This window comes from Athene noctua, chromosome 1, assembly GCF_965140245.1.
Source record: "Athene noctua chromosome 1, bAthNoc1.hap1.1, whole genome shotgun sequence".
Lineage (NCBI taxonomy): Eukaryota > Metazoa > Chordata > Aves > Strigiformes > Strigidae > Athene > Athene noctua.
In genome coordinates, this window is record NC_134037.1 from 31,166,866 (window position 1) to 31,187,084 (window position 20,219).

Genomic DNA, 20,219 nt, shown 5'->3' on the forward strand with positions numbered 1-20,219 from the left:
ACTACAGAATGGAAAGGGGAGTACTCGCACATAAGGAAGGGCCTTTAGAGCTTGTTGGAAAGTAGATAAGTGAGGGGCAAGTGGAACTAAGGGCTTACTGAAAACATGTAGAGATCTCTAAAAAGTATTGCAGAGCTCCTAAGAAAATTGCCGTGCATTAGGAAACCCATCAGTCCTCTTGATGGAATGGAACTTGGATAATGCACATTCAAGAGCCTCTTTCCTAAATGCAAATAGCAATCAGAGTCTTTGCTGAAATTAAGCTCAGTTTCAGCCTGGAAAAAAACATCTTAAGATAAATTAACAACAAAATAATATCTCTAAAAATGTAAGCCAGAAGTCCAATGGGCTCTAATGAAGAACTCAGCTTATTAGCTCCTGCGTGTGAGTGCAAATCAGCCTTATACATTTGCATTCGTCAGCAAGACTCCTCTTAGGAAAAAAAAACAAACAGTATTTTTTTGTTTCCTAGTTAAGAATGTTTTAAAGAAAGAAGAAATAATGGCTTGGATAGATACATGCGCTTATATATGTATACGTGTATGCATATATTTTATTTATGTATGTGTGTTTAGAACCTTTGAATTTACTACATGCAGTAAACTCTTACAGGATTATACAGCAGTCCTAGGTCCCAGACATTAAAACAGAAGTGAGCTGCAGTAAACACAAGCTTTTAATACCGGGACTCAAAGCTTCATTTATATCTGTCAGCTGAGCTCTACCTGAAAGTGATAGCAATTTATCCTGCAAATTTATTCCAGTAACATTTTCTGAAACACTTACAGGAGCTTTATATTGTATTAACACATCACAAGTATCTTATCTGCTTCAGAAGAAATAAAAAATAAAAAAGATTTCGTATCTTAAGAGAGCTCATCAGAGATCTGTTATTTCCAGTTGTCTCTTTTACTACTGTTGGCCATTATATAATGTCTTTCACAATTGCATATATTAATAACTCTGAGTCATCAGTAGTTTAAACAGAATCTTAAAATAAACTTTGACAAGATTTACATAAGTATATAGTTTAGCATAATTCTAGAAAACTACCTATTGGAGGCTGACCTTTACTAACTGACACAGTTCTATTATAACCTTTCATGAAAACGAAAGCCACACAGCTCAAGAGGACTTTTGTGGCTGCACATCTGCTCTTAGAGAGTCAAGCTTAAATTCATTCTCCTGCCCATGCCATTATTCTGCCATTTCCTATTCTACCTTGGTTACATCTTATGCCAGGAAGCCTTGATGAGCCCTCAGTGCAATACCTTACTCCTAGCTGTTTTCTCCTCCCCGTGGTATCATGTGTTGTAGCATATCTGTGAACTCTGGGCTTAAAGAGAAATGCATGTGGTTAGCAGAAGGATCTGGGCCATGACCTTGCAAATTAACTGAGTTAAAACCTCATGCTTGAAGCCTCAGTGCTTCTGAGTGTGCACAGAAATCCTGCATTTTTCAGATTGATTAGGATTATTACAAGATTTAAGGTCTCTGATCTTATCCAATTGCCCAGTGCTGCCTTTAACAATCATCCTCTTGAATTTAAGCAGAATTTAACACCTGCTTCCAAAATGACTTGAAAGGCAACTTCCATATTGCCCCCATCTCCCTTTTAGTTCTACCAAGTTGTGTACAAAATTTGTATTTAAAAATACGAATACTAAAGGAACAAACAGCATTCTTGCCCTGTATTTAGGACATTTTAGACAGCAGATAGTCAGATATGTATGCCAGTGAAATAAATGTTATAGCTTAATTTTTTACATTTCTTAATTCTCAAAATGTTTTAAACAGTAACCTAAATAGCATTAATCTTTGAGATAAGCAATGTGGTGTATATAATATACTATGAAAGGTACTGACTTGTCCTGAAGTAGTGATGCCAATAGTTTTGAAAAGGTTAATGAACTGTATCTAAAATTTGTTTTTGAAAGCTCTCTATATTCTTTGCACATATTAGCTCATCCTTTTGGTATTTTAAAATTCAAATAGATCCAGTTAAAAAAATGGCAGAACACATTTGAGTAAATTTCAAACCTATTAAAAATTCATAAGCTTAAAATTTACTCACAAGCCCATACACTTTGAGAAATTTCTGCATGTCTCCCTTTGGCTGACCTTCTACACCAAAATAATGAAGTAATCCATGCTACTGGGGAACCGAGAAGTAAAAACACCAGCAGGGTAAATAAATGCCACTAGACTATGACTAAATATGCAAAAGCAGAGGTATTCAAAAGGATTAGAAGTCTACAAACAGGTGATGATATGTAGAAGGTCACTTAAAGAAAAATTACAACAGTAAGAACAGAAATACTTAGTGCCACTGAATGATAAATACAAGGATGTTCTTACAGGAAGAAATTGTATTGCTTTGTCTGCTATTCTGTAGTGCTCTGTTACTGCCAGTAAGCTCCAGCTGTAGCAATATTGCATCAACAGAACCATATGAATTCAGCAAATACAATATAAGTACACTAGGCTTTCGAGTATTCACCAGGTACTTGTATTTGCAACATATATAATCCACTATTGCCCTATTTAAGCAACTTTCTTCAATCACTTTTTCTTTCATTTTCAAACAATTCTCTCTTCCCAAGACGTCTGTCTTGCAAAAAGAGAATGGCAGCTGGGCTTCCTAGATGCTTTCTGGGAAGCAGAATTTACATGTAAGGACTGATGATGGTCAGGGTGCAGTGAAAAGAAAAAGATGATGTAAACTGCCATGTGTGGGCAGAGAGATACAAAATTCATGTGTCACAGGCAGGGAATGTATAAGTAGAATGCTTTCCAGGCTTCCCTGCAGTCCACTCCTATGGGACAACCATATCACCAAGGGAAATTTGGACTAATTTCAATTCTGTTTCCCAGATTTTTACATAGAAGAATAGCTGTGATTTGGACCAGGGTGGAGACACTCTGTAGATTGAATGGGCTTGGACACTGTTTGGTTCATCTGCATTCTGGAACAATCAGGGAGGTAAAAGAATCATGCTGTCCAGGACAGAAGATTAAGGGGGCAACATTCAACATCCTTCCAGCATCCTTTCATGTACAAGACTATTTCCACAGTTCATCTATACAAACTATTATGTCATTTTGTTCAACTAATCAGTTACATATACACAGTAAGTAATATATCTGCAAGAAACAGCCCTAGACTATAATCACTGAGTTCTGATTCAAATAAAGCAATCTTTAATATCTATATTATACCTTATCAGCCATATTTCTATGTTAATTGACTATGAAGGGAAGTATCAGAATCAAAGAAACTGTAATCAACTTTGGCATATAATTCTGTAGACTATAATATTACAGATAACACAGCATTCAAAATTAAACCAATTTAAAAGGAAAAAAGCTGAATTTGCTTATAGGCTGCCTACTTCCTTCTGTAACCCTCTATATGTTCTATACACAGACTGGACAAAGCAGATCTCATTGGTCTTTTGGTTCTTGAAGGCTATTGGTTCTTAAAGAAATGGTTATATAAGTCACTCAATACAAAAAACTGAAAAAATAACACTGTCAAAAAACCCAAAGATGGAGATACCTATCTCAGAGAAAGTATTATTTTGGAGAATGAAAGAAAGCACAAAAGAAGATTACAGTCCTGATTTTTAAGTTATCCCTCTTTTATCTAGTAGTTAAAAAAACATTGTTACATCTTGTCTAGGATTTGGGACACCAAAGATCTAATGCCTGTGCAAAATGAAGAAAATTTCATAATCTAGTAAGCTAAAAAGACATCTGAGATGGTTTATGTTTCTTTTTCCAATGTTTATTTAATTTCTAATATATAAATAGTCCTTGAAGTTAAGATTTTTTCCCCCTAAGTTAATGCCTGAATTAAAGTCATGATTTAGCTTCCTCACTTGCTTTCATCTCCATGATTTTCTATTCTGCACAGAGGCACAGTTCCGCAGACGACAGTATGTTCCCTCATTTTGTAATAGACCACAGTTCTCGCTAGGAAAATCTCTGTGCAGAAAAACATGAGTGGTGATATCACTTCTTTCTTAGCTGGAGTTTGTCACAACAGATGCCAGAGTTCTGTATTTTGTGCAGAATTTGCACCCACAACTGTTAGATAACATCTTCCAAACAAAATGCCTTGGGAAACTCAAAGGGTGCAAAGATTTATTTTCTTTAAGTTCAGACAAGGAGATGACACTGAACTGCTGTTCTAAATAAAAATGGTAGCAGGTCTGTGCAGGTGTAAAAAGCTGAACTTTATGTTCAAAGTAAGTTTTACTGGCAAAACCTGAGGCAGATGGCTGATTAGATAATGTGTTTGATGCTTACACTCCTTTCGTAACTTTGAGTGTGATGTGTGTAAGTTCATTAAGGGGCTTGTGATAGAAATGAGTGCAGAGTCCAGATCTCATGGATCTTTAATCACTGAGCTAGTCAGTTATCACTAGCTTTCTAACATACTGTTTAAAAAAGCAGATAAACTTTAATTAAACTATTCTGTAAATTTTAGGGAAAGAAAACTAAAGCCATATGTAAAAAGGTTTATATAAAATTCTCCAGGGATATATGTCCTATTACTAAAAAATCATACTCTGTTCTGAAGGATTTAATGATCTACAAATGCAATTTACCTCTACTTTCTTTTGTTTTACACTTTTCCATGTTCAAGCATTTATATGACAGAATAGAATTCTAATCTACACAATTGTCTCTGTAGAGCCTTTTATTTCAATCAATGCATGACCAGCAACAACGTGAATGTGCAAAAATGAAACCAAGTGGGGTTTTTTATGTATTCAGAAACAATGCTTTCCTGCATTTTTTACAGTCTCATATAGAGTAATCATAGCAGCTAGTCATCAGTATTTGTGACAAGATGAATAGAAATCCCAAAACCATGGGCAGAAACACAACCAGTACATCATTTCCCACTCCTGTATTTTGTTGCTGATTATCTTTCTTAGTACACTGTGTTTCAGCATTCAGTGGGCGAAAACTCTCTAAATAAACTGTCAAGCTTAATTGAACTACTCTGGGAAAATCATCTTCCATAAAGAAAATGCTTCAGAAGCACAGAAGAAAGAAAAATATCTCTCTCTATTTTTTTTTTTTCTGTAACCGTTGATGAAATTACCTAAAATGGTCACCTTATTTAAAGAAGAAAGCAAAATCAACACAAACAGTTTCATCCAATTTGAAAAGGCACAGAGTGTAGTTTACCTGCAATTGTCAACATCATTTCTTCCTACAGCATTAGAGAAGTTGAACGGTCCCACATGATTGACTTTTACAACTTGTATACAGCCAGTGAAATTGTAGACAGGTCCAGGTATCTATGAAAGAGAAAATGCACACAGTTCTGTTGTCATTATGATCAGTTTAAAAACTAATTAAGTTTCTGCAAAAGATTTGTGAAATAATTTAACCCTACTCCTGAAGCACTCTCCTGGTCTCCATTTTTCTTCTAATGAAATCTTAATAAAAAAATTTGAATGTGAAAAGAAGTTACAGCAAGATAAGCAATACAGACTTACAAACGAACTCATAGACTTTTGGACAAGCAGACAGAATCACAGGTACACTGAGACAAGTGGACTTCTCTAATTTTAATTAGGCATTTATTTTTTATAGATTAACACGTCATGGGGAAATGTAAACAAAGAAGCTTTGAAAAGTCTGCTTTTAAGTTTACTATTTCTCTGCTCAAAAGATATCTAGTACCATTAATCATGTTTCAAAGATGACAAAGGACCTACTAAAAATGGGAATCACTGTAGGGGAACTGGAAAAACACAGAACAATAAATTGTTATGCATATCTTGCCATCTAAACAAATAACACTGACACAATATGTTGACAGGTGTTATAGTATATAAACAAACTGCCCAAAATGTTACAACTGAGTCTTTATGGACTGGACCACTGGACTGGGACAAGTTCCTGGTCATACCAGATGATGTGTACCTGTCCTTGGGGTCACATAAGACGTAAGACTCCATGGTTTATGTAATAAATTTCATGCCAAATAAGAAAAAAGTACTGCTAGGACTATCAGTGAAGATGAAAGTCATTGGCACATTCAAATGGGGCCGTAGGACAGTACTCGGGAAGAAGAAACAGTAACAGTGGAAGAGGGTATGACCTGAGGCACCAAAATGAATGCTGGTCATAAGCTCACAGGAGGAGGAACAAGTCTTGGCTTGGTCCTTAACACTGCAGAGGACCCATTCTAACACTGACCATGAAGTCAGGTTTAGATACCTGCAGGTTTAGATACCTTCAGAAACAAAAAAAGAAAGGCATTGCAGTCATCATTTCATACAGGATTACTACATAAAAATGAAGGAACATTTTAAAACTAAGTACAAAGGAACATCCCAAAGGGTATAGCACATGCAGATGAACACCTAATACAAGCTATCAGAGGTTCACATAAAATGTAAATAAACTACTAGAAGAAAAAAATACTTTAGACCCCCTCAAAAACCGGAATGTTTAAATAACAAGGTAAAAAATGTTTATAATGACTAAAAAGATATCCTTTAAAAGTTGATGTCATGTCCAAATGAAGGAAAATAGGAAGTTAAATAAATGTTGGCAGTAAAAAAAACATTAAAGCAAGCCAGGTAAAGAAAAATAAAAAGATCTTAAGGAATAATTTGCTAAAAGCATTAAATGCTTTTTAAAACCCAGCAGGAGCCATAAGCCTGCCAGAAAGACTGTGGGGCCAATAGACCATCAAAGTATAAAAGGAGTGTTCAAAGAGATAAGGCACTAGCAGGAGATGTAAGTGAACTCACCAAATCAAAATTTAACGTAGAAGAGCTCTGGGAGGTTCCCATGCCAGAACCCCTTTTTAGTAGGGATACATCAGAGATCTGTTTCAAAATTAATTACTACTGGGAAATGTTTTATAACAAATTAGTAAAGTGAACAGTAGCAAAAAAGAGAAAGACCAAATAGTGTTTGCATGGAAGTCCTAAAGGAAATTACTGTGGTGATCACTTAAGATGGCATCCAAACTACAGGAATGTTATATGGATTTGCTTTTTGTTTGTTTGTTTGTTCTGGGTTTGGGTCTTTTTGGTTTTTATGATTTGGAAAAGGGGAACAAGACTAGGGAGTGCAAGGGCACACCTCAAACTGTGGATCAGTAAGTCCCAGTTCCATTCTAGACAAACCATTAAGAACCACATTAAAGAAGAGAATTAACAGATACATAGATGAACAGAATGTACTGGGGTATAGTTGGTTTCTGAAAAGGGAAATTTTAGCTCACAGGAAGAACACTGGTTATTTGAAAAAGGATGTCTTGGCACATAGCTATTGATTTCCAAAAGGCTTTTAACAAGTTTCTGTGCTAAAAAGTTTCTAAAGTAACTCAGACAACCTGGGATAACAAGTAAGGCCTTCATTAAAAGAAGACCATGGTTAAAACAGAAGGTGAAAAATTGAGAATAAATAGTAATCTTCCTCAATATGGAGACCCCCTAGAATTTCCCTCAGCAATACGTATTAGGGTCTGTGCTTTTCACCATATTCATGAGTGGCTCAGTGTTTCCCGCATTACTCAGCAAAACCAAAGTCTTGAGAAGAGGATTTCACAATGTGCAAAAAATTCACAATATGCAAAAACTGTAAGCTATGTAAGGAGAATGATACATATGAGGGTTTCTGAACAGAGTGTGACTAAATAGACTAGGAATCTTTATTCAGGAAAAACCACCATCAAGGAGACATAGAACAGAGTAGTGTGCAGAAGAATAAAGAGCTTTCAGTTTCTCATGATACAGGATCAAAAGAACATGAAATTACATAAATTATGGGAAGATGAAAGCAAGGTAAAAGGTTTACTTTTCATGCAACTAAAAATTAAGCTGTGGAACTCTGCCATAGGATGTTGTAGTTGGTGTAAGTCTAAATGGTGCCAAAACTGATCAAATAAATGGGAAGAGATTTTTCAAAAATAATCTTCCTTATTTCTTTTCTTATCATTAAAGATCATAAAAAGAATGATGGCCTCTGGCCTGCATAATTGCCTTCTTCCTTACCAGCCATTAACCCACATGTCATATTGTGATGGCTTCTTGCTCTGGCCAGAGCCTTGAGGTAAAACCACTTGCTCCATTCTTTAAAGGAAAAAGAGATTTTGAAAGATGGAAAGATTTTAAAACTATATTTTACTAGATCATAGAATAATAAATTTGAACATGGCAACCACTTAATAGATTTCTGATGTGTTGGGTGAGGTAGATAAGTCTTCCACCTCCATACTCTGTCTGTGCAAGGAGGGCCTTTTCCTCTGGTGAGTTCAGTGACTTTAATGGCAAAAACATTTGGTGTACCAGATGCACACAGCTGCTTCTGGGTCCCAAGGAAAATGTTCATTTTGCCATTTTTTCTACAAGATGGCTGAGAGTCACCTCTGAGCTTTAAGTAAGTACCTTTTTCCTCTCAGAACTGCCCCAGCCTCTCCTCCTACACGCCTTCTGCCTGGGGCTGCCAAAAGCTGTTCCCAGCTCTCTTGGAAAAGGACACATCTCTCCTTCCTGGAAGAGAGATACACTGCACACGTACTGAAGCTGAAGCAAGGCAAATTGCTTTACTCTTCACTGTTAAACCACTCTGGAACATAACAGATGTATGTACATGCCGTACACAGTAAACAAAATGAACGGTCCTGTCAACCCATGGGAGGGCTCAAAGAAGTTCACTAACAGTTCATTATTTCTTTAGCAGCAAAGGTTTAAAGGTAGTTAAGACTTTAAACCAGATATATTACTACAATGCAACAATGTGGAAAGTTATGTATCTATTTAAGGTGACATTTAAAGCCAGCAAAGTTCAAGTGCTGGAATTGGGAAGATCATCTCTCTGTGTAGCAAACACATTCAAGAGGATTGCACTGAGATTTCCTGGAAATTAGAAAGAAAAAAACCCCTAATTCAAGGACTGGATGTGAACAGTCCCCTCATCAAAAGTTACACTTCAGATATTTACAGAAAAATATTATTTGATATACCACGAGGGCTGACACATAGACTACTGATACGGATTACGGACCATAGAAGACAGTCTCCCTTCTTTACCAGTCACTGGCAAGGAAACAGGCATGTCGAACTGTCCAAGTGTTATACTCAGCTGTCTGCTTTTGCTGATGTTATCAGGACAAATTATACCAGGTAATCCTTGAAAATGTATTGTCCTATTAAGTTTCACATTTTGCTTTTTATGAGATGTTTGTCACTGCTTTTCTCCTGCCTTTTATAAATAGTAAATAAAACAATTTTTAAATTAACAGGATGCAGGTCTATTGTCTTATTAATATGAACATGGACAGAAACAGGTACACAATTCTGAGTCGGAAATGACATAGGATCCATAACATTGCCTAAAAAAATGAAAAATTGAACAGTGTGTTAATAGTAGCTGCATAAATCAACTTGTTAGAGGTCTGCTGTTTCATCTCTCCCTTAACCTCTTATGGAGTTTTACTAAAGCTTAATTATGATTGTTCGAGTCACACCATGTATGTTATTCAACAAAAGCTCTCATTCTTGGAATTGAAAAAACAAACAAACAAATAGAAAACAAAAGGAGCCAATAAACCTAAAGGTCAAATACAATATAGTTTTAAGATTTACAATAGCTAATGTGCCTAGTTAAGTTCATTCAAGAATCTGAATGTCAGGTTGGTATACAAAAAATTCACTACAGCGAACTATGATCCATTTTGCACACTGAACAGCAAACTAATCACTTAGTTTGAGAATAAAAATTTATCTGCTTATTCCCCCAATCACTATTATCAGTGAATATTTTAAGAACAGCGTTTCCTTACCCCAAAAACCAAACATACTCATTGGGCTCCTAAGAATTTCTCTTACATTGATATATGTACATTTTCAGTGTAATGTATCCCCCTAAAGTAATATGAAAATACTTACTTTGTTTTGTAATTATAACTACATCATAAAAACTTTGGTTAAAAAATTACTTGTCTTTGGACTGCTATGATATCTATACAAAAAAATAATGAGATATTTAGGAATAAATTCTATTGATACAAATAATCAAAAGTAAGCAGCTTTTATTCTGTTATTTTTGAGAATGGATATTTGTTTATGATTAGCAGATTATTAAAATGTAGACTTCACATGTAGTTGGGTTTCCTTGCATTTACAAAAATACATTAATATGCTGACAAACTGTAATACTTAAATTGCCTGAAAATGTCAGGGTCATAGCAACACAGAAATTTAATTTACTACAATTCACTATTCAGAAACTATGCAGATATGTTTGACATATAGTAACCATGCTCTTTAAATGCCCTTTATACTTGACAAAAATGAGTACAGACACTTACTTGGTAGGAAAAGTTCACACATATTTTCCAAACCATTTATTAATATTCCTTACTGACTACCTCAAATTAGAGCTGCTGTTGGGTAGAATTAACCTAGAATTGAGTTCCTAGTGAAATGAGTTTGCATGCTGTCATTTCACTACAGATTCATAAATAATATAATGAGGTTTTGGCTTATGATCATTTATTTTTTTTAAAAAATCAACCAGATAAAAAGCATATCAGGGTCTTTTGTCATTTACATCTCCACTTAACATAAATTTTATATATCTTTCAAATTCTCAGTATAGATATTACAGTATACTATGTCTGATTTTGAAGTCTGATTTGTAGAACTCTCTGCAAAAGACTGTATAACTTTTCAAATTTCAATATTTTAAATGTAAACAAAATGGCCCAGGTACGCATTTTTGAACACTTTAAAACATTTTTATTTATATTTACTAACAATATGATGAACAGTTTGGAAATTAATGCATAACTTCAAGGTAAAAATCCACCCTGAGATAGCAGTTTATCTCCTCTGTTTCTGGTTCTTGCTAGTGATTAGAATCATATGAAATGGTCATAATGAACTCTGAAATTAGAAAAGTTCTAATCTCAACTCTTTATTCTCTTCATATTGGACAAACAGCAGCAAAACTGACTAACCATCTCAGTTTTAACCTGCTCAAAACCTACTGCAACTGAACTTCAATATCAAAACCAATTAAAAAATAATAAATCAGAAACGGAAATATAATCTCTTTTTCAAAAAAAGCGCCTAAATTTCAAGATGGGGTGGTGGTGGTCCTTCCTCCCTAAAGAATAATTTGTTTTTTTAAGAAATGTAGTTTTATAACCCCTGTTCCTGGGTTAGATATTGAGTTAAATACAGCACAAAATAAAGCTATACATACTACCAAATTAGCACCAAGGCAAACAGAACATGTTTAGTCCAATAGGACCTTATTCTGCCTTTGTATTCCATTTAGTGAACACTGAAACGTGCCTGCATTCAAGGCAACATGCTATAGATAGGATATGTAATTTTCCCAGTCTCTTCAAGCCACCAAATTTTCAAGGATTTGTCAAAAATCAACATTAGACACTCAGACATCACCTTTACCAAAAAATGTTAACACTTTTGTTATTGTTGATTTAAACATTTTTAAATCAATTAATAAAAAATAAGCCTTGTTCATTTTAACTCTGGTAGTTCAAGCAAAATGGACAATGTTACTCTGGTTAATTTGTATAGCCACAAACCAAAGAGAAAAGCACCTTCCCTTGAGAAGTGTTGCTGTAATAGGCAGTGGCGAGGGGGGTGGGTGATGTATCTATGCTGTTTGTTACTGTACTTTCTAATATTTACTACTCAGTCCCAATTTTAAGATGTACATTTTTATTGTTATATAATGTAGTACAAACAGATTTTTTAGAGTTTAACGACATTTCAAATTGTGTAGGTAAATGAAAAGGTATTGATTCTGAAAACAAAAGTAATAAAACCCACTTCAAATATAGGAGAAGAAATATTGTTTCAACTTCTGTACTAGTACTAGTACAGAAATGGGAAGGTATACTAGTAAAATGGCCTACATGCCACTATATATAAAATAGAATGGATGAAACACAAAGGAACTGAAATCTGTCTTACAGCCTAACCAGTACTGGTCATGAAATTAAACACTGTATAGAGCTATGCATAATATCAAAGTTTCACTTAACTGATATGTCAGTCTAATAGATGATTTTACACTGAAATTGCAATTCTGAGCCAAACATCCAAAACCCCATTTTAATTCAGTTATACTAAAATAACTACAAAAAGGTTAAGAAATAAGTTAAATCAAGATTTTTTTTTTTTCATATAGCTGCTTCTGCTGAAATTTTTAAACAGTTTATTGCTATTATCCTGAATCTGTGTTTATCATATCTGCCATGTATATTGGACCCTATCACATGACATTCATGAAACAAGAATGGTAAAGCATAATAGAAGAGTGGGAAAAAATCCCCAAACTTCCTAGGGTGGTACAGGTTTACATTTCTCATTTGTTCTAGCAACTCAGATTAGGAGTTGCAAAACTTGCTACCCTGGTAGTTCTCTTGCTATAGGGAATCAACATGTCAGGAGTTCTTCCAGTCTCCTGTGCTGTAGGTCAAGGAAGTGAGACTATCTTCTCACACTGGATCTGTGAGCAGACTAGTATTGGTAAAACACCTCCTGAATTGCTGTGCTTTACAGCAAGAACCAGACTGGTCATTGGCCTGGTCCCAAACTCTGATGGAGCCAGCTCACCATATAACATTCACATTCCTCTTGCATCAGTTCCTCATCTAAATTGACTAGTAGTGTAAAACTTGAGCATAAGTGTTTCACTGTCAATTTCCCATGATTCTGCCTGTTTGTTCTGACTGAGAATGGTTCATTAATCCCTAAAGGATTAAATAAAATCAGTAAATCTGAAAGATTCAAGGGTACTGAGAAATTCCCTTACCATTTATGAAAGTCTATCCTTGGCCAAGACCCTTATCTTTTAAACTTGTTCTTGCTTTGCAGTTAAGCAAGTGCAATGTTGCATTTCAGAAGTGATATGAAGTCTCTGAAGTAAGGAAGGAACTCCCTACGTTTTATAGCTATCAATGTCTGGCCTTTTGGTAAACAATTTCAGTGTATACACTTACAGGCATAACGCATGATTTACTTACTGTTTGCTGTTGCAATTCTTAGTGTTCAACTACTGTAATTTATCTTTTTAGTTATCTCTTTTCAATGTGGTACAATATCTTGCCCATGAACAAGCTGGAAAATATATTGGCCTGGTATGACTACAATATGTAAAGTGAAGTTTGGAAAACAGACTTGTGTTTCTTATCTAGTACAGACTCTATGAACTGACTGTGGAAATCAACTCAGCTCCCTGTACCTTTTCAGAGTGATGCTGAAGTTAGACATATTGACTGTGCTATGCTAATATAATACAGTATTACAGCACATTAAGGGAAGGGTGTTTGGAGTCCATCACTGTGAACCAGTTTTCGTCCCAGCAGGACAACTTCTGTAGTTCTGGTTCTTGTCCAGTCAATAACCAATAAATAGCTCAGACCTACAAACATTTAACCTGAGAGATGTTTGCATCAAGTATATGTGTTTATGTACTGATAGATTTGAGGATCCTCATGAGTTGGTTTCAACTCAAGATATTTTATAATATATAAAATATGATTCAGTGTGAAACACTTACTGAATCATAAACGTTGATTTACAAAAAAGGGAAGGTTTGAAGCAAGTAGTTGTACATCTGTCTGAACTAGAAGAGATAACACCTTATCTAAAACAAAGACATTGCATATCAAAGGAATTAGTACTCATATGATGGTCAGGCTATCTCCAGCATAAGGGGAAAATAATATGTTTCAGGAAGAATGTTATTATCTGGAACATCTGGAGGTCTTCAGAAGGAAAAAATGGCTATAAAACCAAAAATGTTCCAAAACGTAGGCCTTTCTTTAGTGAATATAACCTGAGGTATATGGTGTTCAGAAGGGGTTCATTTTGTCAGAGTTCTAAGAAAGTTGAAGATTCTCAGCTGAAAAAGGGAGAGACAAGAAGAAAATTTCTTCATAAATTTTTATGATTTTGTGCTTTCTTATATCATGCCTCTACAACTTTTATAAACATCTGCAACTGGATTGTCTGATTTTGTATACTGTAAATACATACTATTTTTTTTCCTAACTCAGTCTCTTTTAAGGCAAGAGGGGTTTTAAGGTAATACAGTATTCCTCACACAAGATGTAAGGAATATATCAGCTGGCACACTATGCCTTTCATCAAATGCCTTCATTTCCCCAAAATACTTTAGAGAATCCTAACAGTGTGGCATATATAAGCTACTAGAACCAGGTGGGAACTAGTATTATGGTGGTTTGCAGTGTTAGGAACATGGTAACAAAGAGAGCTGCTTAACACATAACAAGGTGTTTAGGAGCATGTGTGCATTCCAAGGTCACCAAGATGTTAGTCATATGTATTTATGTGACCAGAGGTGAATCTGTTGTAGACAGATCACATAAAACCATTATGTGTGATGAAGGTAATGAATTCATGCACTTCCAAAATGCATTTAATTCCCTTACCATAGTAAGACAAGACAAATTTCTGTGTTCCAAAAAAATTGAACTCTACCAATGAGTAAAAATTTAAAACCTTTATCAAATTTTGATGAGACAACTGACAGATTACTACCCACTATTATCTGCCACTGTCTGTCAGTCAGATGTTGTTCCCCCTGTGACAAATGTAACAGAATAGGAACATATATCTATAATTCATCATATAAGCACAGATTGAGATTAGTAGCAGTTTAACTTCACACAACTGAAAAGTGGACCTATGACCTGTTTAGTCATTTCTTCTGAGGAAACAAAAACCTTTAGCAAAGGAGTGAGAAAAGCAGTTGGATTTGGTTGCTAATTACATTTTTTAGCTTGAATTCCCATTTAGACAGCCACAGTCTTGAGAGATTTATGATAATATGTTTTCCCAGAGCTGTGAACTATCTCTGTACTGCCTACCCATTGACAGAGGCAGTTCTTGGTTTACGAAGAACATTTCTTTTTGTTCTAGCTCTAAATGCTATCTACCTCCACCTTGACTCATATATTGCTCACGTGCTTGTCAAAAGACACACCTAGTCCTGAGATTCTCATGCTTTCCCTGAGTTTCACGCTCTTAGAGTCCTTGTCTACAGCATTTACAAACTTCATGTGGAATTGATATAGTCCCCAGGAAAGCCCCAGTAGACAAAAAGGTCAGATTCATATGAACCTACATTATACACTAGATGATCTAGAGGAGAAATCAAACAATATTCTAAAAACTGGAAGTATGAAGTAAGTTCTTCACTTTACAAAATCTGAAAACAAGCATTAAAATAAACATGCATGGCAGATTCTAAACTGCTTCCTCACTTGCTTCCGTCACTCAGATCCTGGAACTGAGTCCCCACTTCTCCCTCCCTAGCATTGCTTTAAGCCTTAATGCTGACCTGCTCTATTCTTCTCAAGATGAAATCTTGTCTCTTATTTTTACTCAACATACCTCAGGCTGTTATTCAGGGCAAACATCACAGGGTCAGCCACTTTCCCTTTCTTGAGATTCGAATGCATTTGTATTCTTTCTCTACTGCATTATTTCTGGTTGAAAAATCTTTCCAACTGTCACAAAATTTTCAAGGCTATTAAAAGGCTTTAGAATGAAATATAAAAAAACGGTGTTCATGTAATACACATCTTACCAAGCTAACAGCATTTAGTTTTCTATTCAGTCTTCACAGAGGTTACAAGTGTCATTAATAACAGTATAGAGATCTGGTACTCAGAGGGCTCTGTTCCTCCCTTCCACTATTCTGCAGCCATTGAGGTTTCTACTGCCACAATAAAGTACATCTGAACATGACAAATAATGTCTTTTTTTGCCCCCAACTTTCTCCTAGGAACAGAAATATTAGTTGAGAATAAAGAACCATCTTCATCAGGCACTGAACCTGTATCCTATATCTCCATTAATAACAAATACAGGATTCTAAGAAAGAGAATAATAGATTATGTAGGCTGTTGTATTTCACAAGATCACAGCATGGTTGAGGTTTGAAGGGACCTTCGGAGGTCATCTTCTAGAACCAGTTGCTCAGGCCTGTGTCCAGATGGGTTTTCAATATCTCCATGGATGAAGACTCTACAACCAATCTGGGCAACCTTTGCCAGTGCTCTGTCATCCTCACATTAAGAAAGGTTTTTCTGATATTCAGATGACACCTCCTGTGTTTCAGATTGTGCCCATTGCCTCTGGTCCTGTCACTGGGCACCACTGAAAAGTCTGGCTCTGTGTTTTTTACACCCTCACTTCAAGTATTTGTACACATTGATGAAATCCTCACTGAGCCCTCTCTTCTCCTGGCTGAACAGTCCCAGGCCTCTCAGCCTTTCCTCACAGGAGAGATGCTCCAGCCCCTTGTTCAACTTCATGGCCCTTTGCTGGACTCTCCAGTATGGTCATGATTATTATACTGGGTAGCTCAGAAATGGACACAGCACTCCAAGTGTGGCCTCCCCAGTCACTCCCTTGACATGCTGGCAACCTTCTCCTACTGCAGTCCTGGATACCATTAGCCTCCTTTGTTGCAAGGGCACATTGTTGGCTCACCTACAACTTGGTGTCCACCAGGACCCCTGGGTCCTTCTCTACAAGAACTCTACATGGTCTTTCCTACAAAAATTCTACAAATCACAGAATGCTTGATATCAGGCATTTCTTCAGCAGGGAATTTTTGCTATGTAAGTAAAAGACTTTTCACATGATAATTCAGCTATTGGAATTTCAGAAGCCAAAAAGAATAAACTTTCTTATATACATACATGCACACACACCCAGAGGTTTGCATTCATGCACTCATTTACGCTGTTAACAAAGAATCTCTTTTAAATAAATACATCTGATTCATTCAAACCCCTCTCCTTCAACTGCATTAAAGGGTTCAAGACTATTCTGCTGTTTTCAGGAAAGCTACCAGAAGATAGACAGCTGGTTCGCAGCATGAACAAACAGTTTTCATCATTTTCACAAACTGATTACAAGGCAAAATCAATACCCTTGTTTTTCAGGTATTGAGTTCCCATGAGCTCACAAATGGCAAACAATATAGGCTCATGTGAAAATCTAGGACTTTCCTACCATTTCAAGTTTACATTAACATTTCATCTTATAATTAACCTGTGCTAATTTTGAAATACATTCTCTAAATGTACTTGGTTTTATTTTTTTTCCTCTCTTCCATACTATTCTGCCTGTGCTGTGAATGATAATCTGTAAAACAGCACTCTGTAACCTGAAATGAGAGTCTTTATACTGAGACAGTGAAACAATAAAAGAGTGGGTTTTGTTTACTATTGTACACAGAGAAAGCAGATTTCAGTAGTTGTATATATAATTCTCAGAATTTAGTAACCACTAGCACAGCAAAGTAGGTAGAAGCTAAGTAAGTAAATAATGAGATTTAAACACAGAAGAGAGTGTCAGCCACTGACACAGTTATTTACTCCTTTTTGCCTTCAAAAGCATAGCATTAATACTAATCAAATAGTAAAATAAAGATGTTATGCAAATATTCCCCAGAGTTCCATTTTATTAAATGTTTCCTCTTCCTCTGTTCTTTCATTTCCAAATCTCATTTCATTTAGATGAAAGAGCACAAAATAAGAGTTGCATTTCCAATTGTTTCATGTATGAAAGCTGCCAGTTCCTTCATTCCTTTCTTGTTTTTTTTGATGCACACCAAAAATCACAAATTTACAATGTGATCACCATGTTCCTATCTTAATACTGACTGTTTCTTTATATTACAACAGCTTAGCTGGCTTCTACCTTTAGAGCAAAGTGCACTTCCTGCTGGCTTGGCAAATGGGTCATTTGACTATTTTTCAGGCTCAGCTATTTGCTGCATGCCCAATAGGTACATGCAGATACTTACCTTAGTGAAGCCATTAAGCAAGCAGCGCTGAAGAGCTTATTTGCCAGGGAACAGGAATGGCCTCCATTTACTACAGTTTTCTATAAAAGCTGCCTCTGCTACATTGCTTGCAATTGGGAAAAGAAATGAAACAACATAGCAAAATGTCAAAGCTGCCAAGATACACGAAGTCAATTTATTCTTGCTGAAATAATGGAAGCTTGTACACAGAAGATAAATTGAGAATGGAAGATCCCAGTACTGAGAATGAATGTAGAGAGTGCATGCTAACATTATTGAAGCAGTGGGTTTTAGGGGAAATCACACAACTATGAGACTAACTTAGCACACATAATTGGAGACCAAATGCTTTTGATTTTGACAGAATCTCTATTCCTCAGCAAAACATTTGATTTTGGTTTTATTTATCAAATAATACACAGCCTAAAAAACACAATGGTATCTTATATTTTAGTTTGATAAATGTCAAGGACGCTTTAGAAACATGAGACACAGATTAATTCTGGAGGGAGCAAATTTAAACAGAGCCTAGACAAACAAAATTCATCTTTAATGAAGATTTTCTCTTTTGGAAGAAAAAGGCAAAAAATTAAAGGAATTAGTTAAAGAACTGAAAACATCAAAGATGGGAGGTGTGAAATTTCCTTAATTAAAGTGGCAGAAATGTCTGGCAATCACGAGCTTGAAGAAGGTACTGAGAATAATGAAGAAGATACAAAAACATACACACACAAAGAAAGAGCAAAGAATGATATGTGTTGCAAGTACAAAGCATAAAGTTGAAATAAAACTTGACAAAACTCAAACTGAGTTGGATCTTAAACAAAATTTAAACACATAGAGGAAAGAAGAGTGACTGACTACAAGTGATGAGAGGAACCAAGTCACAAATTCTGCAGCTGTCACTAAAATCCTTTGTTTTACTAACACTGGAGAAGCACTTCTAGCGTTCTCCTAGACTGTGTTGTATTAGTGTGCTGCTGTAATAGACTGCATATTATATTTGCTTCTATTTTAAATTAGTATTATCCTCCTCTAAGAATAACAGTTACCCCTGTAGAAGTGGAAAATTTTATTTATTTCCATAAGGAGCCACAGAGTAGGCTCTAGCTAAAAAAAAGTTCCAGAGAATAACCCAGATGTCAGGCAATAGGCATAGCAGGGAAGTAGCAGACTGCATCTTAAGTAAAAAAACTGTAACTACTGTTAGAACACACCAGAGAACGTAGGCTCAGAGATAATAGGGAGGAAAATAGTATCAAAGATGCAAATTCACTAAACTTCCAAAGGGCAGCGAGACACAAAAAGCCTACTTTTGAGATCATGGTGGGTGGGAGAGGGTTGCATCTAGCCATTTTTCTCCTATTTTGTCTGGCATCATACTAAATTTTTATTTTAAGAGGTTAAATGTTCTAGTTTTTATTCTACTAAAAACTTGGGATATGTCTTACTTTCAAGACTTTAGGTTTTCTTTGCTTAAAGAAAACCATTCTGAATATCATGTCCAGGTAGCTTCCTGTAATTCGGGTCAGATCAGGAGGGCATCAACTGTGAGACTATTTATGCAGCCTCGTGTTAGGATTCCATGAGGAAACTCCATATTTCAACATTCACTTCACTGAAAGATTAGGGAAAGTATATAGTCTCATATGATGATTTTCTTGCTGGATTATCTTTCAGTATAGTTTCCTGCAATTTATAAACCACATACTTCTACTACCAGATACTTCAGGATTATAAATAACACTTCTGCCAAAAACTTATTAATGTTCTAATTTCAAAAATTCTAATGTTTATTATTGCCAGGCTGAAGCATATCATATCCAGATAGTAAAGAGAACTTAGTTCCTGTCCTAGTATTTTTTTTACAAAGACATTGTTAGTTCCTTATGAAAGAAACAATTCTTACCAGCTAGTCAGGCAGGGATCTCACCTCTGAACATACCTTTAACACACTTAAAAGTCTACTACAGACAGACCTACAAATCAACAATGACACCTAACAGAAGTATAAGAGAGAATCCTGTGTGTGATTCATTGTGAGCTTGTGACAGAAGTTAGACATAGAGGTCCCTCTGGGGTGACAGTGAAGTTGAGGAAACATGGTGGGTTGACCCCAGCTGGCAGGGAACACCCCTTCAGTCACTCACTCACTCCCCTCCCAGCAGGATGATGGAGAGAAGGGTGAAAAGTGAGCAAACTCATGGGTTGACATAAACTACAGTTTAATAAGTGAAGGAAAAAAAGAGGAGAAAACCCAAGTGATGCAAAAGCAATTACTCGCTGCCAGCAGACTGGTGCCCAGCCAGTCCCCAAGCAATGGCTATTTTGGAAAAACTCCCCCAGTTTTA

General features: G+C 35.8%; 1 protein-coding gene across 1 annotated transcript in view; it reads right to left on the reverse strand.

The window, feature by feature from the left end:
- The window catches only part of EYS (eyes shut homolog), a 1,054,063-nt gene that overhangs the window by 253,570 nt on the left and 780,274 nt on the right, over window positions 1–20,219 (reverse strand). Inside the window, exon 35 of the mRNA XM_074895818.1 lies at window positions 5,203–5,315. Coding sequence (XP_074751919.1) covers window positions 5,203–5,315 — 113 coding nt within the window. The remainder of the gene's footprint in view (window positions 1–5,202; window positions 5,316–20,219) is intronic.